Genomic DNA, 26,652 nt, shown 5'->3' on the forward strand with positions numbered 1-26,652 from the left:
AGTATTTGATATCGAATTTACAAAAATATCTTATTTCACAACAGTCTGAAGTTAAGGCGCAGCTTAATCTTTGATAACTTATTATCTCTCGAAATTTTTACAAGTACTAGATATTGTGGTTACGAAAATGAAAAACTTGTTGTCGTTTTTTACATGAAGGTGAACCAACATTTTGGAAATAGACGAAGATTATACTGAAAAGTCACAAATTAATTGTCAACGATAATTCGACATTGTTCTTTATGGATACAATATATCCCCAGATCTGTTTACTGGAAGTTTCAATCAAATATTATCTAAATATTATATCAGTTTGAGTGTTTTGAAAAAAAGGGCCATTTCTTCTGATCTGGTAGCATACTGTGTTGCTTATCGAACGAACAGATGTATGATTTAATGATTTCATAATGTTGTAAATGCCCACTGTTTTCTATAGGTGTGGGAAGTCAAGTAAGAAAGTGTGATTTTGTGCGGAGTGGGAGCGATCCTTGCACTAGTGAAAGATGCAACTGCTTCAAATGTCAGACGAATAACTGTAACCATCAACCTCTATAAACGGACCAGAAGAACAATTTCCTCTTTAAAAATGTTTGTTTTGATCTCTGTAGTGTGATTGCAATAAATATACGATTTAATGAAAAAGTTTATTAAACATTTAAGTAAAATTAAACAAAAATTGCGCAAAACCGTCCGTTCATACACGAATATTGATTATTTAAACTAAAAATTCCAGTGGCAAATACAAAATTTACGCTTTACCTTATTTATACGGTGTCTTAAACTACCCCCTGAGTCGTCCAACTTTGGAAAATTGGATCAACCTCCATTTAGCATTCAGGAAAATTGCTGGCGTTAACTCCTGTCTCGTAGCGGGGAGGCTTTACTATTTGCAAAGGGACTGTTCGATGTTGAGCAATCCAAGTGACCGAGTTAATTTTGAACAAGTCATTTTTTACTGTAGAGATTCCGCGTTGGATTTTCTGCGATCACTCGCAATATTGTTTTTTAAAAATTTAAAAAGAGAGAGAGATAGGAAGTGGAAACGAGAAAGAAAAGGTACATATTTAGAATTGGCAACGAATTATCTTTAAAAAAAAATTATTGGCCATACATCATATGCAGGCAGTGTGGTGGCGTGGCCCCAAACGTGGTGCTTATCTGATCTCTCGAAAGTTTACCGAAGTGCTTATTCACGACCGTTTCCTAGACATTTCCGATTATTACGTCAAAAACGTTGTGTTTTTCACGAGAAGGTTTAAAGTCGATTTTAAATATTTAAGGGCGTGCGTGCATCACTTGTGGAACTTTGTCGAGTTCAAGTGAGCAACACGATAATTACGTTAGGCTTGCAATTTTTAGATTCCGCGTCTATGACTTAGACTGACCATCGGCAATATTGAATTTGTACAGCCCCGATATACCGGCCTAATCGCGTGACTAGCCGTAATATTCAAACAATCGCTGACCGGTGGTCATGTGACCTAGTCCCCTTTAAAACGAAAACCCCTTTGTGAATTCGGCTTTTGTCTTTCTTCCCATTTTTTCGCGAAAAGTTCAATACCACTTGATCCGCAGGTTTGGGGTGCGTTACCAACCCTTTTTATGGCGAAAATAAAATCTTAATTGCCAGAGCCGAGTTGTTCAACCTCCGTTTTAATTTATTTAATTAGGCGCTAATCCCTTAAATCATCCGAGCTCGTTTAAAAATAAACCTTACTCAACGCCTATTCGTAATTAAGTGCCCCAAAAACAAAACGTATGGTGCAGATAACCTAATTTTAGGGGGTAATTAATAAAATGGGGACAATTTCGCACGACGGAAAATTTAAAATTGCGTCTCAGGAAAACAGTTAATTAATAATTACCCTGAACGTGTAGAATATCTGAAGAATCAAGTCACAATTCGGGCAGAATATATATATATATATATATATAAAGTTTAAAGGGCTGTAACTTTTGATCTAGTAGTCCAATCTAGGAACTGTATGAAATTATGGATTCTACGGGCCAAACTCTATATGTTTTTTCCCGGTCGATCTCAGACAATTTTTTTTTCCGGCCTCAAAAAAAGGCAGTGAACCTTCCTTTTTTTACCAAAAATCGACTGCACTAAAATTTCTCGGGAAAACACTTTTTCTTATTAATTTTGGTGCGTAGAATCCAAAACAATTCTTACTTTTTCGATTAGACTCCTCAATCAAAAGTTATAAACTAGAAACCAATTTCGAAAAAAAATTCAAAGGGCTGTAACTTTTAAACTAGTAGCCTAATCTTGGAACTGTTTGAAATTATGGATTCTAGAGGCCACATTCTATAAGAAAATGTTTTTTTCCCGGTCGATCTCAGACAATTTTTTTTTCCGGCCTCAAAAAAAGGCAGTGTATTACCTTCCTTTTTTACCAAAATCGGCTGCACCAAAATTTCTCGGGAAAATACTTTTTCTCACTAATTTTGGTGCGTAGAATCCAAAACGATTCGTACTTTTTCGATCAGACCTCTCAATCAAAAGTTATGGACTAAATACAAATCTCGACAATATATATATACAGGGTGGTGACTTGCGTAACGCATCATAGGGATTTCAATGTAAAATTCATAACATGCGATTATTGGCTCCCCAATTATTTTAAGAGCAAAAATGTATTACAGCTTTATATATATAATATATATATATATATATATATATATATATATATATATATTCTGCAGAATCTGCAAACTCAACAGAATTTCAACCTACGCTCGTTACAGCATCAATAGAATCCGATTTCACAACGGTTTGAGCAAAACCTCAACACAATCTTAACAGAATCTGAACGTATTCTCAACAGTCTTGATCAACACAATATCAACAGTATCCGCATAGCCTCAACAGATTCGAAAGATCAGCAACACAATTTCAACAGAATCTCAACATATCTGTAAGGGATATGTAAGAAATCCATATGACCCAAAAAAAAACATTAAAAAATACTGAAAGGTCTCAGCACTCAACACACTTTTTTTAATTTTATGGTGGAAGTGGTGTTACCTTAAATACTGGAATCAACGTAAAAAAAGAGGGTTGCAGTTCAATTCATTGATCCATATAGTTTCATAAATCAAAAGTGAAGCTTCCTGAAGCTGTCAGCGAGTGCGGTTTCTCAATTTTTAATTATCGACCGCATGTGTGCGGGGTATTATCTCCAAACAAGCTTTTCTCTCAGGGATTTTGTTTTAATTGTTTCAGGTGTTTCTGAATAAATCAATCGATTAAATTCGACAGATTTCCTGTGGAAGTTCGTTTCAAAATGCTATAGAATCGATTCGACCACGGAACGAAATGGAAAAGGTCGATAAATCCGCCTGAACGGACAAGTTTAGTTTAATAAATAAGGAAACTTACCCTGGCCGCTCGCTGATCCCGTTCGTAGCGCTAACAGCGAGCCTCACGTTTCCGCTCTGCACCTCCGGATTCGAGGGCTTCTCCTTGACCATAATCCGTATGGGTTGCACGTCGGTTGCGACGACGGTCCTCGCCTCCCGAATCCTTTCGTTCGCGCTTTTCGGCAGCACGTCTAGCCCCACGACGCTGTGCCGCGGCGAGTGCGTTCTTCCGTTCGTGCCGCTCTTCGCGTTCACCTCCTCGACGTTGTTGTTCATCCCCAACGCGGGGGTCGCCTCGGTGGCCGGCGAATTTTCGGCCGACACGACGGTCGGCGGAATTCGGGATGACATGTTCGTGTCCTTCATCAGGGTCCTTGTGTCCAAGACGGTGTCGTTCATGCGATTGAGGGCGGTCGAAACGCTCGTCGCGCTCAAGGCTCGCACGTCGGGAAGATAGTCCTTGTCGTTGTCGCCCAGGTCGATTTTGAGAGGTTTCGTCGCAGTTGTGGTCGTGCTGGACACGACGGTCGAGGATGCTGTAAACGTATCCGCCGCCTTCTGGGGGCTGGACGCTTTGGACGATACGGCGTCGTTTTCAATATCGTCCAGCTCAATTCGGGAGGGCTCACTTTTTGCACTAACTTTCGTCCGGCCCTTTGCGGGACTGTTTGAGGCACTACTCGATTGCGTAACACTAACTTTGCTGTTTTTTCGTTCTAGTTTTGGCATAGGCACTTGTGGTTTGATAGGCACTTTCGGTTTAATCGAATTAAAACTATTCACTTTCGCTTTGACATTTTTGTAATTGTTCTTGTTAGGAATTTTGAGCGGACTTTGGTCTCTACTCGCGTTTCTCGAACTGGATTTGGAACCGGTTTCGCTGGTCGTTCCCGAGGCGCGAGAAGCGGGAGGCTGGCTTCTGCTTCGGGGTATCTTCGACGGAGAAGGTCTCAACCTTCCGGATTCTGGGGTTCGCTCCGGCGAGCTGCCGACGATCGGTGACAACTTCTGAAAGGCCGGGGGTTTCGCGTGTTTATTCGGAGCGTGCAGGGTCTTCTGGCTTAGCTGCTTCGGCGAGACGTTCGTCATGCTCTTGCTGTACTCTCGCGTGAGATTCGTTCTAGATCTGAGAGCTCTCGGCGGCAGTCCAGCAACCGGCTTCTCCAGATAAAGGTCCGCGTTGCTTCCACGGCGCGACAGCGTTGGTATTTTCGACCGTTGTTTGCCGCACGACGTCTCCTCCCTTTGCTGGTGGTGAAAGGAAGGCCCTCTGCTGTCATCGTGCCGAGGAGATGGTGCTGGCGACGCATGTCGTGAACCTATTGGATTAAAACCGCGACCACGGAAAGGACTGACTCTTCCCGTTGGAGAGGGGCTGCGCGATCCTGGATTGCTACACGATTCGGCTATGATGGAAAATGCCGCATTTCGATGGCGACGTGCTGTGGGCGTTAGCCTGAAAGAAAAGTTGGAAATTGTAGTCAGGAATTCTTTAGCACGAAGAATATAAAAAGCGGGAAAATGTATGCACGTGGAAATAGGCCGCTAAACAAATCGATCCCATTTGAAGTGTTTTACAACACGCATGCGATTATTAATTTTTTGTTCGGTCACGTCTTGTGTAAAGAAAAAATAATTAACGTACACGTGTTCCACTTCTTAGTGCTCAGGATAAATTATTTTTCCAAAGTCTTATAGGGCGATGCCGTTGCGTTACAGGCTGGTCAAGTGGGAGGAATATCGCTATTATTTATTGTAAATCAGACTACGGATTCCAACTATATGACACTGTATAAAAGGATCTTTCAATAATCCTTAGGATTTGTATAAAAACAAAAGAATCTCATAACCTCCACAAAATTTGTTCAGAATCCCTACAGTCTCTACAGGATCTCTACACAATTTCTAGACAATTTATATATATAGTTCTACAGAGTTCCTACTGATACCCTGCAGAATCTCTACAGAGTCTTGAAAGAATCTCTACAGAATCTCCACAGAATCTCTATAGAATATCTACAGAATCCCTACAGAATCTCTGCAAATCTTTACACAATTTCTACAGAATCTCTACAGAATCACTACAAAATCTCTACAGAATCTCTACCGAATTTTTACAAAATTCGCAGAATTTCTATACAGTCTCAACAATCTCATAATCTCCAAAAAAATTGTACAGAATCCCTACAGTCGCTACAGGATCTCTACACAATTTCTAGACAATCTATATATAAAGTTCTACAGAGTTCCTACAGAAACCCTGCAGAATCTCTACAGAATCCCTACAGAATATCTACAGAATCTCTACAGCATTTCTACAGATTTCTACACAGTATACGGAATCTCTACAGAATCTTTACAGAATCTCTACAGCATCTCTACAGAATCTCTACAGAATCTCTACAAAATCTCTACAGAATCTATACAGAATCTCTATAGATTCTCTATCGAATTTTTATAGATTTCACAGAATTTCTAGTCTCAACAATCTCATAATCTCCACAAAATTTGTACAGAATCCCTACAGTCTCTACAGGATCTCTACACAATTTCTAGACAATTTATATAGGAGTTCTACATAGTTCCTACTGAAACCCTGCATAATTCTCTACAGAATCCTTACAGTATCTCTAGAAATGTCTACAGTCTCTACGGAATCTCTACAGAATTTCTACAGAACCTCTACAGAACCTCTACAGAATATCTAAAGAATCTGTACAATCTCTAGAGAATCTATTCAAGAATCTCTATAGATTCCTCTACCGAGATTTTTACAGAATCCACAGAATTTGCTAGTCTTGCAACAATCTCATATCCTCCACAAAGTTTGGTACAAGAAATCCTACAGTCTCTACAGGATCTCTACACCAGTTCTAGAACAATCTATATAATAAAGTTCTACAGAGTTTACTGAAACCCTGCAGAATCCTACAGAATCGCCTACAAGAATATCTACCGAATCTCTACAGCATATCTACGAATTTCTACAGAGTTAATACGGAATCTCTACTCTACAGAATCTCCACAGAATCTCTATAGAATATCTACAGAATCCCTACAGAATCTCTGCAAATCTTTACACAATTTCTACAGAATCTCTACAGAATCACTACAAAATCTCTACAGAATCTCTACCGAATTTTTACAAAATTCGCAGAATTTCTATACAGTCTCAACAATCTCATAATCTCCAAAAAAATTGTACAGAATCCCTACAGTCGCTACAGGATCTCTACACAATTTCTAGACAATCTATATATAAAGTTCTACAGAGTTCCTACAGAAACCCTGCAGAATCTCTACAGAATCCCTACAGAATATCTACAGAATCTCTACAGCATTTCTACAGATTTCTACACAGTATACGGAATCTCTACAGAATCTTTACAGAATCTCTACAGCATCTCTACAGAATCTCTACAGAATCTCTACAAAATCTCTACAGAATCTATACAGAATCTCTATAGATTCTCTATCGAATTTTTATAGATTTCACAGAATTTCTAGTCTCAACAATCTCATAATCTCCACAAAATTTGTACAGAATCCCTACAGTCTCTACAGGATCTCTACACAATTTCTAGACAATTTATATAGGAGTTCTACATAGTTCCTACTGAAACCCTGCATAATTCTCTACAGAATCCTTACAGTATCTCTAGAAATGTCTACAGTCTCTACGGAATCTCTACAGAATTTCTACAGAACCTCTACAGAACCTCTACAGAATATCTAAAGAATCTGTACAGAACTTCTACAGAATGTCTTTATACAGTCTCTAATAATATACATAAAATATCTACAGTACCTCTACAGTTTCTCTATAGAATATCTACAGAATCTCTACAGAACCCCTACAAAATCTCTACAAATCTTTACAGAATTTCTACAGAATCTCTACAGAATCACTACAAAATGTCTACAGAATCTCTACAGAATTTTTACAAAATTCGCAGAATTTCTATACAGTCTCAACAATCTCATATTCTCCAAAAAAATTGTACAGAATCCCTACAGTCTCTACAGGATCTCTACACAATTTTTAGACAATCTATATATAAAGTTCTACAGAGTTCCTACTGAAACCCTGCAGAATCTCTACAGAATCTTTACAGAATCTCTACAGCATCTCTACAGAATCTCTACAAAATCTCTACAGAATCTATACAGAATCTCTATAGATTCTCTACCGAATTTTTACAGAATTCACAGAATTTCTAGTCTCAACAATCTCTACAGAATCTTTACAGAATCTCTACAGCATCTCTACAGAATCTCTACAAAATCTCTACAGAATCTATACAGAATCTCTATAGATTCTCTACCGAATTTTTACAGAATTCACAGAATTTCTAGTCTCAACAATCTCATAATCTCCACAAAATTTGTACAGAATCCCTACAGTCTCTACAGGATCTCTACACAATTTCTAGACAATTTATATAGGAGTTCTACATAGTTCCTACTGAAACCCTGCATAATCTCTACAGAATCCTTACAGTATCTCTAGAAATGTCTACAGTCTCTACGGAATCTTTACAGAATTTCTACAGAACCTCTACAGAATATCTAAAGAATTTCTACAGAATGTCTTTATACAGTCTCTAATAATATAATAAAATATCTACAGTACCTCTACAGTTTCTCTATAGAATATCTACAGAATCTCTACAGAATCACTACAAAATGTCTACAGAATCTCTACAGAATTTTTACAAAATTCGCAGAATTTCTATACAGTCCCAACAATCTCATAATCTCCAAAAAAAATTGTACAGAATCCCTACAGTCTCTACAGGATCTCTACACAATTTCTAGACAATCTATATATAAAGTTCTACAGAGTTCCTACTGAAACCCTGCAGAATCTCTACAGAATCCCTACAGAATATCTACAGAATCTCTACAGCATATCTACAGATTTCTACAGAGTGAGTGAAAGAAGTATCACCTGGGGGTGCGGGGGGTATGAAGTATTCGTCAATGTACGAAGGTCTTTAGGTCAGTTGTAGGAAAATGGAGGTTTTCCAATTCTCTTGCCCCCCCCCCCCCCCTAAACCGGTACTACATTCTTCCCCAAAATGTTAATGTCCTTAGCACTTACACAATACTTTTCCAAAAGAGGGTGTAAGGCAGAACGTTCTGGGTGTGAAAGTCTCAATATCCCCAGTGCACGAAGGTTTTTATGTAAGATGTAGGAAAATGGAGGCTTATCATTTCTTTGACCAGGGGGATTCCATAACCCCAGGCCCCCCTCCCCCCCCCCTTTTTACATTATTTCCTAAAAATTTTAGTACTTTACCACGTATTTTTTTAAAAATAGGCTTTAAGGCTGAAAGTTCTGGGGATGAAAAGTATCACCGGAGGATGTAGAAGGCATGGAATACCCCCCCCCCTGCACGAAGGTCTTCATGTCAGTTGTAGGAAAATGAAGACTAACCATTTCTCCTGCCTGGGGGGTATGTCTACCCACCAGACCCACCGGTTCTACATTCTTACCCAACACTTTTAGGTCTGGGGGTATAGAACCCCCCCCCCCCCCCCTACGAAGGTCTTTATGTCAGTTGTAGGTAAAAGAAGACTTACCATATTTGTCCCCAGGCCCACGGTTCTGCATTCTTCCCTAAAATATTTAGTACTCCGCAAGTAGGCTTTGAGGCTGAACGTTCTGGGGGTGAAATTATCACCGGGGGGTTTGGGGGGCATAGAATATCCCCCAGTGTTCGAAGGTCTTTATGCCAGTTGTGGGAACATGCGGACTTACCCCACAGACCCTCTTTCCAAAAATGGTTTGTCCCTTAGCACTTACACCATAATTTTGAAAATAGGCTTTAAAGCTGAACGTTCTGGGGGTGAAAGTATTACCGAGGGGTCTGGGGGGTATAGAATACCCCCAGTGTACAGGGTAGCCAAATAAGAATGCGAGGTACTGTATCTGGGAACCTGTCCATCGTAGAGGCTTGCGGTAAAAAAAATTATTACTAAAACGGCCACGAGAAAAACCTGGAAAATATTTTTAAGTTTGCTTACAAGCTCTTGAAGCGTTCCCTCTAAAAATCCCCTTTATTGTTAGCTCTAAGCCAAGTTTGCAACACTACAGAACCTCTACAACAGTCGCCATGAAGTTCTAAAGATGCATTAGAGACTCTTGTCAATTTCTCAAGAATCAGAAACAGAGTATCTGTTGAATATCTTTTTAATCGCTCACCGAATCCCTTCCTCTTTCATTTTCCTTTGTTTTAAAGGTATCCCTAACTGAAGTTTCCCAACTGACAAAGGAATTTAAGGATGTTGGTCACAAAAGCAAAGATTCGCCCTCACTTACCTATAATTATTGATTGCCGGAGGAGAATCCGGCGGCGCACCCTGCACATCGGGTGGCAATATCGTAAATGCACCCGGCGATAGGTACCTCAGTTGCAGTTCCGCCTCGAAGGTCCTTCCGGCCCGACGGGTTTGCTGCTGCTGCTGGCGCAGCTGACTGTCTTCATCCGAGGACCACATCTTCGAGCTTCATCATCCGCACCCCGACACACTCAGCACATCGACCGAACCATCACCATCGTCTACTGCCTGAAATGAAAATTATCGTTTGAATCTTTGATTAGTAAATAATTATTAACCGAAACTGAATTGCTTTTTGTGAAATCTAATGCATTCTTGAGTAAGCGGCGCGTGCTTTCACTGGTTCTGTGTAGAAATTGGAAATATATAAGAGTCATAAATATTAAAATTAGTTTACATTATAACTAGGGCGTAACGTGCAATTATTATTACAACGCGATGCGTTTTCAATTTTTACACGTTAGCATTCGTGTACTTAATTAGTGTTCACCATTCTTGGTTAACGGCTCTGATAGAAAAAGAGTTTGTGAAGAAGCACTACGCAGTCTCTGTCATCAGAACTAGCAAGACCCTTCCAAGGTGTTTCCACAGTACCTATATCTCCAAAATTTACTAGAAGCAGCATTGTCAAGTGCTGCAAAGGTATCTAGGATCTCAACATATTCTACAAAATTTCTACAAAATCTTTATGGAATCCATACGGAATCTGGAGAGAACCGATGCAGAGTTTCCACAACATATCTACAGAATACCTAAAGAATATCCACATATCTACGGAATATCTACGGAATATTTACGGAATATCTACGGAATATCTACGGAATATATACGGAATATCTACGGAATTTCTACGGAATATCTACGGAATATCTACGGAATATCTACGGAATATCTACGGAATATCTGTGGAATATCTACGGAATATCTACGGAATATCTACGGAATATCTACGGAATTACTAAGGAATTTCTACGGAAAATCTACGGAATATCTAAGAAATGTACGGAATATCTACGGAATACGTACCTACGGAATATCTACGGAACATCTACGAAATATCTACAAAGTATCTATAGAATATTTACAGAATACCTACATAATCTCAACATAATCTGCAGAATCCACCGACTCTCTGCAGTTTAAAGATACTATTAGATAATCCTCACGGAAACTTACAGGGTACCTACGGAATACGCAAAATAGATACAGAACTTGCTAAATCCTTACAGAATCTCCACAGGACCTACACAGGGTGTCCACAAAATATTTTAAAAATCTCTGCATGATCTGTAGAATTTACCAACTCTGCAGAATCAAAAGTGTTTCTATAAAACTGTGACGAAATCCTTACGCAATATAAGATCTTTACAGTGTCTCTACGAAGACTGCAGTAACTTTATGATTCTTACGGAATTTGTCAGTTTTTCGGAAACCATTCGAGAATTTCCACGAAATCCATAGGGAACCTCCAAAGGACCGATTGAGGGTTTTCAAAAAAGTATCTACAGAATACTACACAGAAATTGTATGTATATTCCGCAAATGCCGCAGATTTTATATTACTTAAAAGTATTAGTTCTACAGAGATTCTTTAGATTCTGTAGAGAATCAGTACAGATTGCGTACAGATTATATGTATATTCATTTATTTCATTTGAGTTTGTTATTTTAGTGTCTATTTTTCCATTTAGCATTGTTTTAATGATTTAATTTCTTGTTTACATTTTGTCATTCATCTAAATTTGTTTATTTAAATTATAAGATAAAAATTGTCTTAAAATTAAGGCACATCTGGCCGAGTGCATTTAAGTGCTATCTGGTCGTTTTGCGATAAGAAATGTTATCGGGCGTAATTTAATTACTTATCGCGGTAAAGGTAACGAAGATATAGGTGCACGATTCTTTTGAGCATTAATTTAGGCGTACGTGCGGAGACGCGACTCGAATTCCGTTTTGGTAACGTAAAAAAAATTAAACTGGTATTGATCAGAACAATATCATCTTATAACTATTTAAGGTATGCAGTTTTACATGCCGGAAACATGAATGGTTTTATTACTGGGTGCCAGGGTTTTTGTCCCGAAGAAGGTTTCTCTTCCACCCAACTGAATGATGCAGGCTATGTAAACATACTTAGTGATGACGTTATAATAATAAATCCTACCATACTATGAAACCCTTACGAAATGTAAAATCTCTACGGTCTCTAGGGACAAATTTCATGTTCAGAATCCTTAAATAATCTCATTTTCACATAATCGTTCTACAGTGTCTACGGAGCACAAATTCTCAAGAAAATCACTGCAATTTGCTTACGGAATTTCTAGACCATCTATGCACGATATCCACGGAATCTCTACATAATAAACAATACTGTATTTACTCATGTATTCTGCAGACTAAAAGTATTATATAAGCAAACTTTATAATGGATAACTTAATTACATCGCCCAGATCTCCTTCGTCATCAATGTTAATTGATTTCTGCATAAATCTAAACGGTTTGGTAACGGTGTCGTTTTACAGTGCCGAATTTGACCCCCTTTTCAGAAAAAAAAACCCAATCACCGTAATCTGCAGTGCCATTTGCGCGTGCGGTCCCCTCTGCGCCATTAAACAAACTTTCACCCGCATTAATTTCGAACGAGGAAGACGTAATCGTGATGAAATCGAGCTAATTAGGAACGCTTCATTATAACAATTCGTAATTACAAACGTGTAAAATGTATTCGCGACAAAATGGTCGATTTTCTTTTCTACTCGGAGCTTTCTCTGGGCCCGACAAGATTAAAGCGGTGGCGTTCTGGCCAATTGTCTCGTACAGATTTTAGGCATTTGTGCTCGACACGTTTTTTTCAATTTGGATTAGTGGTATTAGGCGATGGTTCGGTGGCCTCTCTGGGAGGTATCGTCGGATGGTTGTTTAACTAATTCGCTTCCTTGGTTCCTTCCGTTTTGACTCAATTGTAGTAATTACGACAATATTAAGCTTGTAATGTTTATAGCCTCGTTTTCGTCCTTAGAACATCAAGTAGTTTCTTAAACTGTCATCAGGTGAGGGTTTTCTCTTTTCATTGAAGCTTCGATCGGTGCTCTAGGTCTTTTGATCTCCTTTTATAAGAAAATTGTGAAAAGAATTCAATTAACATGCATTAATAGAGTGTATTGTTAGTACTGAATTGGCTATTAGGAGCACCTAATACGCAAAAGGCCTCCTTGAGTCGATGCTATCCTGATTACCTATTGTTGTGGGTGATTGAAAAGGAATTAGGGAAACAGGTACGATGTTCCACCTTTTACACCTTCTTGCGCTTATGTAACCCACATAACGAATTTTTAAAAGATAATTGGTATCGGTAGGAGAGCGACACGCAAAGTTCTGATAAAAACCGTTTTAAGAGGAGTTACTGGTATTTGAGGGCGTGTTTGCTTATCAATTATGTTCCATTTTACACTGTCTCTCTTTGTGACTCTGATACAACTACTAGCTATTTAAGTAAAAGTCTGGTGGGAGACAGAGATTCTTGTGAAATCCATAGAATGCCCCCCAGCGTTCAGAAGATCTTATGATATGTGTAAGGAAAGGAATATTGAACCTTTCTTCTTCCTGGGGGGTATTCCATACCCCCCAGACCCCCCGGTTTTACTCGCTTCCCCCACATATTTAGTACCTCTGGCACCTGTATCGTCATTTTTACAAAGTGGCCATCAAATGTAACACCAGACATCTGTGGGGATGGGGATGCTCCCCAGGAAACGAACATTGGGTTCTTTTTGAAAAGTATAACGGAGTCCCTAGGGCTGAATGTTTTAAGGGGGAATGCTGCACCGGGGGGTCTGGGGGGCATGGAATGCCCCCCAGCTTTCAGAAGATCTTATGATATGTGTAAGGAAAGGAATATTAAACCTTTCTTGTTCCTGGGGGGTATTCCATACCCCCCAGACCCTCCGGTTTTACACGCTTCCCCAACATATTTAGTACCTCTGGCACCTGTATCGTTATTTTTACAAAGTGGCCATCAAATGTAACACCAGACACCTGTGGGGGTGGGGTGCTCCCCAGGAAACGAACATTGGGTTCTTTTTGAAAACTATAACGGAATCCCTAGGGCTGAATGTTTTAAGGGGGAAATACTGCACCGGAGGGGGTGGGGGGCATAGCTTTCAGAAGATCTTATGATATGTGTAAGGAAAGGAATATTAAACCTTTCTTGTTCCTGGGGGGTATTCCATACCCCCAGACCCCCCCGGTTTTACACGCTTCCCCCACATATTTAGTACCTCTGGCACCTGTATCGTCATTTTTACAAAGTGGCCATCAAATGTAACACCAGACATCTGTGGGGATGGGGATGCTCCCCAGGAAACGAACATTGGGTTCTTTTTGAAAACTATAACGGGGTCCCTAGGGCTGAATGTTTTAAGGGGGGAATGCTGCACCGGGGGGTCAGCTTATGGAAGATCTTACGATATGTTTAAGGAAAGGAATATTAAACCTTTCTTGTTCCTGGGGGGTATTCCATACCCCCCAGACCCCCCGGTTTACACGCTTCCCCCACATATTTAGTACCTCTTGCATCTGTATCGTCATTTTTACAAAGTGGCCATCAAATGTAACACCAGACACCTGTGGGGTTGGGGTGCTCCCCAGGAAACGAACATTGGGTTCTTTTTGAAAAACTACAACGGAGTCCCTAGGGCTGTATGTTTTAAGGGGGGAATGCGGCACCGGGGGTCTGGGGGGTATGGAATACCCCCCAACATTCAGAAGTTCTTATGATATGTGTAAGGAAAGGAATATTGAACCTTTCTTGTTCCTGGGGGGTATTCCATACCCCCCAGACCCCCCGGTTTTACACGCTTCCCCCACATATTTAGTACCTCTGGCACCTGTATCGTCATTTTTACAAAGTGGCCATCAAATGTAACACCAGACACCTGTGAGGGTTGGGATGCTGCCCCCAGCGAAACCGAACATTGGGTTCTTTTTGAAAAAACTACAACGGAGTCTCTGGGGCTGAATGTTTTAAGGGGGAATGCTGCACCGGGGGGTCTGGGGGGCATGGAATGCCCCCCAGCATTCAGAAATATCTGTATGATATGTGTAAGGAAAGGAATATTAAACCTTTCCTTGTCCTGGGGGGGGGGGTATTCCATACCCCCCAGACCCCCCGGTTTTACATGCTTCCCCCACATATTTAGTACCTTTGGCACCTGTATCGTAATTTTTAGAAAATGGCCATCAAATGTAACACCAGACATCTGTGGGGGTGGGGTGCTCCCCAGGAAACAAACATTGGGTTCTTTTTGAAAAACTACATGGAATGCCCCCAGCGTTCAGAAGATCTTAGATATGTGTAAGGAAAGGAACATTAAATCTTTGTTCTTCCTGGGGGGTATTCCATACCCCCCAGACTCCCCGGTTTTACACGCTTCCCCAACATATTTAGTACCTTTGGCACCTGTATCGTAATTTTTAAAAAAAGGCCATGAAATGTAACACCAGACATCTCTGGGGGTGGGGATACTCCTCAGGAGACGTACATGCGGTGTTCTTTTTGAAAACTGTAACAGAGTCCTTAGGGCTGAAAGTTTTAGGGGGGATTGTTGCACCGGGGGGTCTGGGGAGCATGGAATGCCCCCCAGCGTTCAGAAGATCTTAGATATGTGTAAGGAAAGGAACATTAAATCTTTGTTCTTCCTGGGGGGTATTCCATACCCCCCAGACTCCCCGGTTTTACACGCTTCCCCAACATATTTAGTACCTTTGGCACCTGTATCGTAATTTTTAAAAAAAGGTCATGAAATGTAACACCAGACATCTGGGGGGGTGGGGATGCTCTCCAGGAAACGAACATTGGGTTCTTTTTGAAAACTATAACTGAGTCCCTAGGGCTGAATGTTTTAAGGGGGGAGTGCTGTACCGGGGGGTTTGGGGGGCATGGCCCCAGCATTAAGAAAATCTTATGATATGTGCAAGGAAAGGAAAATTAAACCTTTCTTGTTCCTGGGGGGTATTTCATACCCCCTAGACCCCCCGGTTTTACACGCTTCCCCCATATAATTTGTACCTTTGGCACCTGTATCGTAATTTTTAAAAAAAAGGCCATGAAATGTAACACCAGACATCTGTGGGGGTGGGGATGCTCCCCAGGAAACGAACATTGGGTTCTTTTTGAAAAACTATATCGGAGTCCCTAGGGCTGAATGTTTTAAGGGGGAACGCTGTACCGGGGGGTCTGGGGGGCATGGAATGCCCCCCAGCATTCAGAAAATCTTATGATATGTGTAAGGAAAGGAAAGTTATACCTTTTTTGTTCCTGGGGGGTATTTCATACCCCCCAAACCCCCCGGTTTTACACGCTTCCCCCACCTACCTTTGGCACCTGTATCGTAATTTTTAGAAAAGGGTCATCAAATGTAACACCAGACATCTGTGGAGGTGGGGATGCTGCTCAGGAAACGAACATGCAGTGTTCTTTTTGAAAACCACACCGGGGGGTCTGGGGGCATAGAATGCCCTCCAGTGTTCAGAAGATCTTATGATATGTGTAAGGAAAGGAATTTTTAACCTTTCTTTTTCCTGGGGGGTATTCCATAAAGCATCTCTTTCTTTCGGCGTATGTGTCTTACTGAATTTACTTTTCTCAATTAAGTGCTGTGTGTTTCATCGAACCCAAAGTGCGACTCAGCTTAGAGTTTTCATGATAATTTTCTTTCTGGTGATACCTAAATTATATTCGGTGTTATCCAAGTTTTTCCTAAATTAATAAAATTAGGTCTTTATCGAGATTGTTTTTTAATTGTAGCTGAGGTCGGACGTGACTTAAACAATGTACCTATAAATAATCGAGAGCCAGCTGGATTGGTCTTTTGTGGGTGGCTTAGTGACCGTTTACCATCGCACACAGCATCCGTATCTACACGTGTCATCCCTTACGAATCGACAATTAAATTCATACACGTGAATTTTATTTTTCTTAACAAAATTGCCCTCTATTCTTTAGTGGATGTAGTGGGGACAAACAAATCCAAATTAGGGTGTTCTGGTACGAATTATCTTCACACAGCGTACGGGTACACATCAAGTTTTTTAAGGGATGATGTGTGCAGCAAATTTAATATCAATCGCAACATTTGATGTAATTAGTGTCCAAATACCCCTAAATAGAATTTCTAATTATATGCATATTTATTGCTGTATCGTTACTGCAAAGAAATATGCAGTTTTTGGTAACTTCACACAGCTCTCTTCGGAGGAGGATTTAGTTTTGGGAATATCAAATACCAAGAGATGACATTCCCGATTTGGATCCCACACGAGGGAAGTGTATAAATAGGAAACGCTTCTTTTTGACTTTTTTTCTTTTTCAAACGAAATTTCTTTTCACGTACCTACACCATCAGTGATTAATTGAACTAATTGCGATAATACAAGTAACAGTAAATGAAAACATTCATGCTCCAAATGGAAAATGCGCTCATAAGCATGACTACCCCTTTCGATTCAATCTATAGGTACGTGGAAATGCATTTCTTTTTTAAAAGTTTCGAAAATAGCTCGACTATTTTTACAAGGCGGGCATCGGGCCGGATACAGTTCTCATCAGATTCCGACGAAATTTGAAATTCTTCTTCTCCTGTACAGAAAACACGCGCGCCTTTCGGCTTCGATTATTACACCGAACAAGACATATGCTAATCTTTTTCGCATTGATTTTTTTTAATTTATGCAATTGTATAATTCGAAAGGTAGAGTCCACTACCCAGGCGTTTTACTTACCCGAAACGCAGAAAATCAACCCATCAAAACCGCCGAAACGAAAACAAAACATTGCATCGCCAAAATTTTAATCACATGTTGCACTGCTATTTAATTAAAGGAGCGTAATGAACGGCGGGCACACTTCCATTCAACTAAGCTAATTAAGACGCGACATTTCTAAAAAAAAAATAGGAAGAAAATTACGTTTAGCGTCGGGTGGATAGGAACTGTTTAAATACATTCGTATCAGAGCGCAGGTAGCAAACTGCGCGCCACACGTTGCTGCCGCCTTTTTTCTTTCCACGTTCCTTTAGCCCACTTTTAAGTTTCATACACACTAATGATATACCACCCTCCCATCATTTACGTCAGATTGTACTTTAGTCGAGCTTTGCGAAGAGATTTTTTCGAATGCGTCACGCACGGTCAGTCTTTATGTAAACCGAAATCGAACAGATTTGACCATGTTTATTTTTACTTTGGGGGTCGCAGGTCGATTCGAGACTTTGAAATTCCGAGAGGTCACTCCCGATTTTTTGAAGCAAGACCAATGCCGATCGTTTTGAGTTTACCATGAATGAAGCGGTAAAAACTGTAACCATTTGAGCTACGACACCTAATTCCGTGATTGTCTTCGACTATCAACTGCAGGCTCGAAACCCCGAAACCAGGGGCGGGCTACCTATCTCGCCGGAGCGGGATTACGCTAATCAAAGCTCTTCAGTATCTTGTTTTTTGTTAAATTTGCCTACAAGACCATGTAATTTTCCATCTTATTTTTAACAAAAAGACTCTATTGCACCAAAGATGATCCTGTGTATTTCACCCTTTCTTAGAATCTTGGTACCTGCTTACTTGACCCATAATTCCCAAAACTGTTACCTCTTGAAGTCTACATGCTACTTTTTGTGATGTTATAATTTTATGTTACGCATTCACATCATTACAAACAATTAATTTTACTACACAATTTAATATTAATTTGACGGCTGGTTTTTTTATCGGTAAGTTCTTTTTTCCCAGCCTATTTCTATTTTTATTCGGTGAACTACCATTTTCAAAGTTTATTTTTGCAATGTAATTTATTTCGACTTAAATTTCCGAGCTTTTACAATCAATAACAATAACGATCATTATTAAACAAACTTTTAACAATTTCCTTCTGTGTATTACCTTCCTTTTTTACCAAAAATCGACTGCTCCAAAACTTCTCGGAAAACACTTTTTCTCGCTAATTTTGATGCGTAGAATCCAAAACGATTCGTACTCTTTCGATCAGGCCCCCCCCAATCAAAAGTTATGGACTAATAAATTTCGACACAACGTTCAAAGGGCTGTAACTTTTGATCTAGTAGTCCAATCTTGGAACTGTTTGAAATTGTGGATTCTACGGGCCAGACTCTATAAGAAAATGTTTTTTCCCGGTCGATCTCAGACTATTTTTTTTTGGGCCTCAAAAAAGGCAGTGTATTACCTTCCTTATTTACCAAAAATCGACTGCTCCAAAATTTCTCGGGAAAACACTTTTTCTCACTAATTTTGGTGCGTAGAATCCAAAACGATTCGTACTTTTTAGATCAGGCCCCTCAATCAAAAGTTATGGACTAATTACAAATTTCGACAAAAAGTTCAAAGGGCTGTAACTTTTGATCTAGTAGTCCAATCTTGGAACTGTTTGAAATTATGGATTCTACGGGCCAAACTCTATAAGAAAATGTTTTTTCCCGGTCGATCTCAGACAATTTTTTTCTCCGGCCTCAAAAAAAGGCAGTGTATTACCTTCCTTTTTACCAAAAATCGACTGCTCCAAAATTTCTCGGGAAAACACTTTTTCTCACTAATTTTGGTGCGTAGAATCCAAAACGATTCGTACTTTTTCGATCAGGCCCCTCAATCAAAAGTTATGGGCTAATTACAAATTTTGACAAAAAGTTCAAAGGGCTGTAACTTTTGATCTAGTAGTCCAATCTTGGAACTGTTTGAAATTATGGATTCTACGGGTCAAACTCTATTAGAAAATGTTTTTTCCCGGTCGATCTCAGACATTTTTTTCTTCCGGCCTCAAAAAATGGCAGTGTATTACCTTCCTTTTTTAGCAAAAATCGACTGCTCCAAAACTTCTCGGAAAACACTTTTTCTCACTAATTTTGATGCGTAGAATCCAAAACGATTCGTACTTTTTCGATCAGGCCCCCCAATCAAAAGTTATGGACTAATTACAAATTTCGACAAAAAGTTCAAAGGGCTGTAACTTTTGATCTAGTAGTCCCATCTTGGAACTGTTTGAAATTATGGATTCTACGTGCCAAACTCTATAAGAAGATGTTTTTTCCCGGTCGATCTCGGACAATTTTTTTTCCGGCCTCAAAAAAAGACAGTTTATTACCTTCCTTTTTAACCAAAAATCGACTGCTCCAAAATTTCTCGGGAAAACACTTTTTCTCACTAATTTTGGTGCGTAGAATCCAAAACGATTCGTACTTTGTCGATCAGGCCCCTCAATCAAAAGTTATGGACTAATTACAAATTTCGACAAAAAATTCAAAGGGCTGTAACTTTTGATCTAGTAGTACAATCTTGGAACTGTTTGAAATTATGGATTCTACGGGCCAAACTCTATAAGAAAATGTTTTTTCCCGGTCGACCTCAGAAAATTTTTTTTCTGGCCTCAAAAAAAGGCAGTGTATTACCTTCCTTTTTTACCAAAAATCGACTGCTCTACAATTTCTCGGAAAAACACTTTTTCTCACTAATTTTGGTGCGTAGAATTCAAAACGATTCGTACTTTTCCGATCAGGCCCCTCAGTCAAAAGTTATGGACTAATTACAAATTTCGACAAAAAGTTCAAAGGGCTGTAACTTTTGATCTAGCAGTACAATCTTGGAACTGTTTGAAATTATGGATTCTACGGGCCAAACTCTATAAGAAAATGTTTTTTCCCGGTCGACCTCAGACAATTTTTTTTCTGGCCTCAAAAAAAGGCAGTGTATTACCTTCCTTTTTTACCAAAAATCGACTGCTCCAAAATTTTTCGGGAAAACACTTTTTCTCACTAATTTTGGTGCGTAGAATCCAAAACGATTCGTTCTTTTTCGATCAGGCCCCTCAATCAAAAGTTATGGACTAATTACAAATTTCGACAAAAAGTTCAAAGGGCTGTAACTTTTGATCTAGTAGTCCAATCTTGGAACTGTTTGAAATTATGGATTCTACGGGCCAAACTCTATAAGAAAATGTTTTTTCCCGGTCGATCTCAGACAATTTTTCTTTCCGGCCTCAAAAAAAGGCAGTGTATTACCTTCCTTTTTTACCAAAAATCGACTGCTCCAAAATTTCTCGGGAAAACACTTTTTCTCATAATTTTGGTGCGTAGAATCCAAAACGATTCGTACTTTTTCGATCAGGCCCCTCAATCAAAAGTTATGGACTAATTACAAATTTCGACAAAAAGTTCAAAGGGCTGTAACTTTTGATCTAGTAGTCCAATCTTGGAACTGTTTGAAATTATGGATTCTACGGGCCAAACTCTATAAGAAAATGTTTTTTCCCGGTCGATCTCAGACAATTTTTCTTTCCGGCCTCAAAAAAAGGCAGTGTATTACCTTCCTTTTTTACCAAAAATCGACTTCTCCAAAATTTCTCGGGAAAACACTTTTTCTCACTAATTTTGGTGCGTAGAATCCAAAACGATTCGTACTTTTTCGATCAGGCCCCTCAATCAAAAGTTATGGACTAATTAAAATTTCGAAAAAGTTCAAAGGGCTGTAACTTTTGATCTAGTAGTCCAATCTTGGAACTGTTTGAAATTATGGATTCTACGTGCCAAACTCTTTAAGAAAATGTTTTTTTCCCGGTCGATCTCAGACAATTTTTTTGGCGGACCTCAAAAAAAGGCAGTGTATAACCTTCCTTTTTTACCAAAAATCGACTGCTCCAAAATTTCTCGGGAAAACACTTTTTCTCACTAATTTTGGTGCGTAGAATCCAAAACGATTCGTACTTTTTCGATCAGGCCCGTCAATCAAAAGTTATGGACTAATTACAAATTTCGACAAAAAGTTCAAAGGGCTGTAACTTTTGATCTAGTAGTCCAATCTTGGAACTGTTTGAAATTATGGATTCTACGGGCCAAACTCTATAAGAAAATGTTTTTTCCCGGTCGATCTCAGACAATTTTTCTTTCCGGCCTCAAAAAAAGGCAGTGTATTACCTTCCTTTTTTACCAAAAATCGACTGCTCCAAAATTTCTCGGGAAAACACTTTTTCTCACTAATTTTGGTGCGTAGAATCCAAAACGATTCGTACTTTTTCGATCAGGACCCTCAATCAAAAGTTATGGACTAATTACAAATTGCGACAAAAAGTTCAAAGGGCTGTAACTTTTGATCTAGTAGTCCAATCTTAGAACTGTTTGAAATTATGGATTCTACGGGCCAAACTCTATAAGAAAATGTTTTTTCCCGGTCGATCTCAGACAATTTTTCTTTCCGGCCTCAAAAAAAGGCAGTGTATTACCTTCCTTTTTTACCAAAAATCGACTGCTCCAAAATTTCTCGGGAAAACACTTTTTCTCACTAATTTTGGTGCGTAGAATCCAAAACGATTCGTACTTTTTCGATCAGGCCCCTCAATCAAAAGTTATGGACTAACAAATTTTGACAAAAAGTTCAAAGGGCTGTAACTTTTGATCTAGTAGTCCAATCTTAGAACTGTTTGAAATTATGGATTCTACGGGCCAAACTCTATAAGAAAATGTTTTTTCCCGGTCGATCTCAGACAATTTTTCTTTCCGGCCTCAAAAAAAGGCAGTGGATTACCTTCCTTTTTTACCAAAAATCGACTGCTCCAAAATTTCTCGGGAAAACACTATCTATCTATCGTGCAGCTCAAAGTATAGTTACTTTTTCGAGAGATTCGGAACTATTGGTATAAAGGGGACGCTGGTCGCAGAAATTTCGTTGGTTCCGCTTTCGCATTAATATAAATAGCGAAGCGCAAAAAAAAAGAAGAAGACGGGTAACGATTAAATATAGTCCGCGCGATTTTTATTGTCGTAAAAGCAGAATTAGTTTAAAAATTATAATAACAATAATAGGCGGTCGAGTGACAACAGTTTGGGTGTCAAATTCAGGTAAACAATTTCTGTGTGAAACGTCGTTGCCCAATTGTTGGTGCTCATTTCAACAATGTTTGTGTGGTTGATAATGCTTGTCAACTATAATATCGTTCAGTTTCAATAGTCTAATCCATGGTGTGACGCAATAGCTCGGCTACTGATAACCTTTAAACAGCATATCGGCACACAGTGACCTAATTAGTTAGTTACGATTGAAATTAAAAAAAAAACATGTATAATTGCTTGATTGGCAAGGATCGGTGCAAATTGAAGACGCGGTGTCATACGATTAAGTGTACCTGGCATATGACAAAATGTCTATGTTGAAGGGAAAATACGCTTTGGTCACTGGTGGCGCTCAAGGAATCGGCTTCGCTTGCGTTAAGGAACTTCTTGTCAACGGAATTGAGGTAAATGAACTACTCATAATAAGTTTGAGCTAATTGCGGTTAATCAGGGCGTGACATTGGCGGATATTAACAAGGTTAGAGGAGAGGAATCTACTGCGCTACTTAAAAGGGAGTTTGGAACGGAAAAGGTTATCTTCGTAGCTGCTGACGTTTCCAAAAAGGATCAAGTTGAAGGTAGGCGATTGTGGTAGTGTGAGGATTGCGTGGGACGTTGTACCTTCCAAAACCTCTTTTTTCTTGCTTCTCAACTCTTCCTCAACCATAATCCTCAGAAGCTGTCCACGTCCTTTGGTCAGAGGTTAGGTTTCATTTAGTTCTTCAGAATAAAAAGACATCCTCAAAAATGGGATTCTATTCTTATGGGTAATTTTGTACAAGCCTGAAGAATCGAAAATCATAACCGTTTGGAAATCATCACGTCCAGCTTAATTTTATGCCAATTTTGGAGGGTTGATGGAACAACATCGAACAAAATTGTGCCCATTTAAAGAAAGGTCATATGTTCCACCACATTTATGGCATCTTACTAGAGAATGTCAAAAGATTTTGCAGAGAATGTCTATTGTGCTTGAAAAATTCTTCAGAAAAACTTTTGATCTTCTTTTTCGATTTTCTTCGAAGATTATCCAAAATAAAAGATCTTAAATGATGTTAGAGATAAATTATTCTTCAGTTCTTCAGGTTAAGTTGGAATCAATAGCATTTCTAATTCAAGACTCGCCAAACCTAGATAAGTGTAGCAAAATGCTTTAGGTGCGTTCAAAAAATCAATCGAGCATTGGAAACACCTCGACATATTGATCAACAATGCGGGAATTCTGGGAGAACAAGATTGGAAACCTACCCTTTCGACTAATTGCGTAAGTTACCCTTCCCGTTCATTTCCCCTCTATTTAGATGATGCGCCCTTAGGATGGAATGCTTCATGGCACGCTATCTGGACTTGAATACATGAGCACGAAGCAAAATGGTCGAGGTGGAGTGATTGTAAATATGGGTTCAATTAACGGCGTGTATCCGAACGCTACCATTCCAGTGTATTCGGCGACAAAGGCCTTTACGGTCATGCTGGGACGTTGCTTCGGCGACCCCATCTACTACGATCACAACGGCGTCAAAGTTCTCACTATTTGCCCGGGAGTAACGATCACTGAGATGATTCATAATGGGCCTAATTTAATGTCGAGCGAAAGTCTCTGTCCGAATATTCACAAGGTTTCGCAGGGGTTATTAGAGAGGCTGAAACGTCAAACGTAAGTTTTTGCAATTTTCGAAAGTGAATAAAAAAAACTGTTTTCAGATGCGAAGAGCTTGCGAAACAAATTTTGGATGTTATGATTAGAGGTAGGAGTGGAACCGCATGGGTTATCGCTGGGAACGAAGCCACGCAGGTTGATTTCTCGACAACGGATCGCCAGGCCAACGTCTAAGAGAATTTTATTTTGTGATGATACTATGCGATGTCCATTAAAAATTTTAATTCTCTCACAATTCCAATATCCACAAGTTCTCCAATAGTATGCAATGCAATACAAACGAGTTTAATCTTTAAGATCGTAACAAACAAATTGTTAACCTTGTTAAGTGTTTGCCCATGTATCATAAAGAAGCTGCAATTACCAACAACGCCGGCGTTGTCCTAGGGTAATGTATTCATCACGCAGGAATCTTTGGATATCTATGGAGTTTTCAAATAACGCAGACTATAGGTATTGTACATATTTTATCTTTTGTATTTCTTACCAGTTAAAAAACCGTACGCCGAGGAGCGGAAATAATCAGGATAGAAGCCAGGAGACAGAAGGAGGCAACAGCATGAGTGTAGTCACGTGGAACGTACAAGGGGGAAACGACCCAAAGAAAAAGGAGCTAATTGACGACGAATTAAGAAAACAGTGAATAGATGTCGCCAGTGTACAGGAAACCAAACTAATAAGTGGGATGGCAGCGACAAGGAACTACAACTGATGCAGGAAACACCGAGGCAGCTTAGGAACATGGTACATCTGAATGAAAGGAGGGTGGAAAACACATTCAGCAAACCCAAAACGTTGCTGACAACCAGGAGGAGAGAGGAATGTAAAACTTCTGAAAGGGAAGACGAAAATGGAGGAGTACAGAAAGGAGCAGGACGAGATCAGGAACAAAAAGTATGAAGGGAGACCATCTTGATCGCCGAAACGCTGAGGGAAGCGGCAGGGCAAACACTTGGGGAACATAAACCACCATTGTCACCGAACAGGAAGCAAGCCATGGACCTCATCACTGAAGCTCGCGAAAACCGTATCTCGATATTTTGTTCCTAACCTAAAATTTAGGCCAAAGGAAATTTTCTACCCTCAAAATTTAATTTTTTTAAGCAAATTTTTCCGGAATTATTTTTATTATATAATTTGTGGCCCTAAGGTGGATCGATTTTAAAAAGGAAGCTTTTAATGCCGCCGTAAATGCTCGAAATGCTGGCCATCACGATATATACATATATTTATATAATTTAGCTACTTTTTCATGCAAAAAAATCAAACCAACGCATTTAATTTTTTTGAGAAAATTAACCATTTCTGTCGGAATGTCGAAAAAAGCCCTCAAGCGGCGATATGTGAAACTAACAAAACTTCAAATGGTATAATATTTGTAGCTGAAGAATTGCTCTTTTGAACTAACCCGAGTTTAATCGGCTCAGTCGTTTCGAAGATACAGGGTGTTCTTTACGGAAACCTTTGAATACCCCCCCGCCACTTCATTTTTAGAGATACAGGAAAAATTGTCAAACAAAAAAGGTTCAGACTATCGTCAACTTCAAAGACCGGACATTTTTTTGTTAGATTAATATAGCAGAATTCACAGAAACTTCACTTTTTTAGATTCCAGATTGCAGTTACGCCCCCTAGCGGTCATTTCAAAAAAATATTTTCCAGGTTTTGCTCGTGGCCGTTTTAGTAATAATTTTTTTTACCGCAAGCCCCTACGATGGATAGATTCTCAGATACAGTACCTCGCATTCTTAGTTGGCCACCCTGTACAAACTATAACTTTCCCGTGTGACTTTTTCGAGATCAGTGAGCCACGGCGCCTGAGGGGGGGGGGGGGGGGGGGGGGTTAAAATTTAATTTTATCTCTCATTTAAACTTTTGAGGTTGGAAATAATTTAGTGTTGTTAATGATCGTGCATTTATTTATTAGAATAATAATTTTTTATTATTATTTTTTTTTTTTAATTTAACGATCGGCTGTGGGCACGTAATCTAAGCTGGTAGCAGCTTATTATTATTGTATTCTAACTAAAGGTCTCAACGAAAGGAACCGCTTTCTACCAACTACTGCCCTTCTTTCTGTCCTCTTATCAAAGTACGGGGTGGAGGGGGAGGGGGGAGTGGGACTTGTTTTATCCTTCATAGTACTCTAATGAAAGGTCTCAACGAAAGGAATTAATTTCTATCAACCATACCTCTCCTCTTCGACCTCTTATCGTGATCGGGTATATTCCCTTATACCTCAAGAACGGATTGCCGGAAGAGGGCACCCACAAAGGGCGATTGAGACGTCTGCTATTTGGGTATCAAAAAATACGCTGAGTTGTGCACAATTTATACTTGTTTACTTACTCTACAAAATCGTGCAGTTTCAATGGCGCAAGCGTTCGCATTTA

At 39.5% G+C, this 26,652-nt stretch overlaps 2 protein-coding genes across 2 annotated transcripts in view; one reads left to right on the plus strand and one right to left on the minus strand.

Moving 5' to 3' along the window:
• Positions 1 to 17,736, minus strand: part of LOC116181313 — a 32,090-nt gene extending 14,354 nt beyond the window's left edge. Inside the window, exons 1-3 of the mRNA XM_031501631.1 lie at positions 17,495 to 17,736; positions 9,692 to 9,939; positions 3,386 to 4,822 (exon numbers count right to left, since the gene is read on the minus strand). Of these exons, the coding sequence (XP_031357491.1) occupies positions 3,386 to 4,822; positions 9,692 to 9,870 (1,616 nt within the window). The 5' untranslated portion in view covers positions 9,871 to 9,939; positions 17,495 to 17,736. The remainder of the gene's footprint in view (positions 1 to 3,385; positions 4,823 to 9,691; positions 9,940 to 17,494) is intronic.
• A 4,503-nt stretch (positions 17,737 to 22,239) lies between these two features.
• On the plus strand, positions 22,240 to 24,494 carry LOC116180602 (15-hydroxyprostaglandin dehydrogenase [NAD(+)]-like). Its single transcript, XM_031500681.1, has 5 exons — positions 22,240 to 23,003; positions 23,051 to 23,177; positions 23,757 to 23,863; positions 23,916 to 24,256; positions 24,304 to 24,494. The coding sequence occupies exons 1-5, from the start codon at positions 22,908 to 22,910 to the stop codon at positions 24,431 to 24,433; spliced, it is 801 nt and encodes a 266-aa protein (XP_031356541.1). The 5' UTR covers positions 22,240 to 22,907; the 3' UTR covers positions 24,434 to 24,494.
• The last annotated feature ends 2,158 nt before the right edge of the window (positions 24,495 to 26,652 follow it).

The sequence above is a fragment of the Photinus pyralis genome, unplaced genomic scaffold (assembly GCF_008802855.1).
Source record: "Photinus pyralis isolate 1611_PpyrPB1 unplaced genomic scaffold, Ppyr1.3 Ppyr1.4_LG9, whole genome shotgun sequence".
NCBI classification, from domain to species: domain Eukaryota; kingdom Metazoa; phylum Arthropoda; class Insecta; order Coleoptera; family Lampyridae; genus Photinus; species Photinus pyralis.

Coding starts and splice junctions, on each gene's coding strand:
- LOC116180602 (XM_031500681.1), top strand. CDS start 22,908: ATGTCTATGTTGAAGGGAAAATACGCTTTGGTCACTGGTGGCGCTCAA. Junction 23,004..23,050: donor TTCTTGTCAACGGAATTGAG/GTAAATGAACTA, acceptor GCGGTTAATCAG/GGCGTGACATTGGCGGATAT. Junction 23,864..23,915: donor CTACCCTTTCGACTAATTGC/GTAAGTTACCCT, acceptor ATGCGCCCTTAG/GATGGAATGCTTCATGGCAC.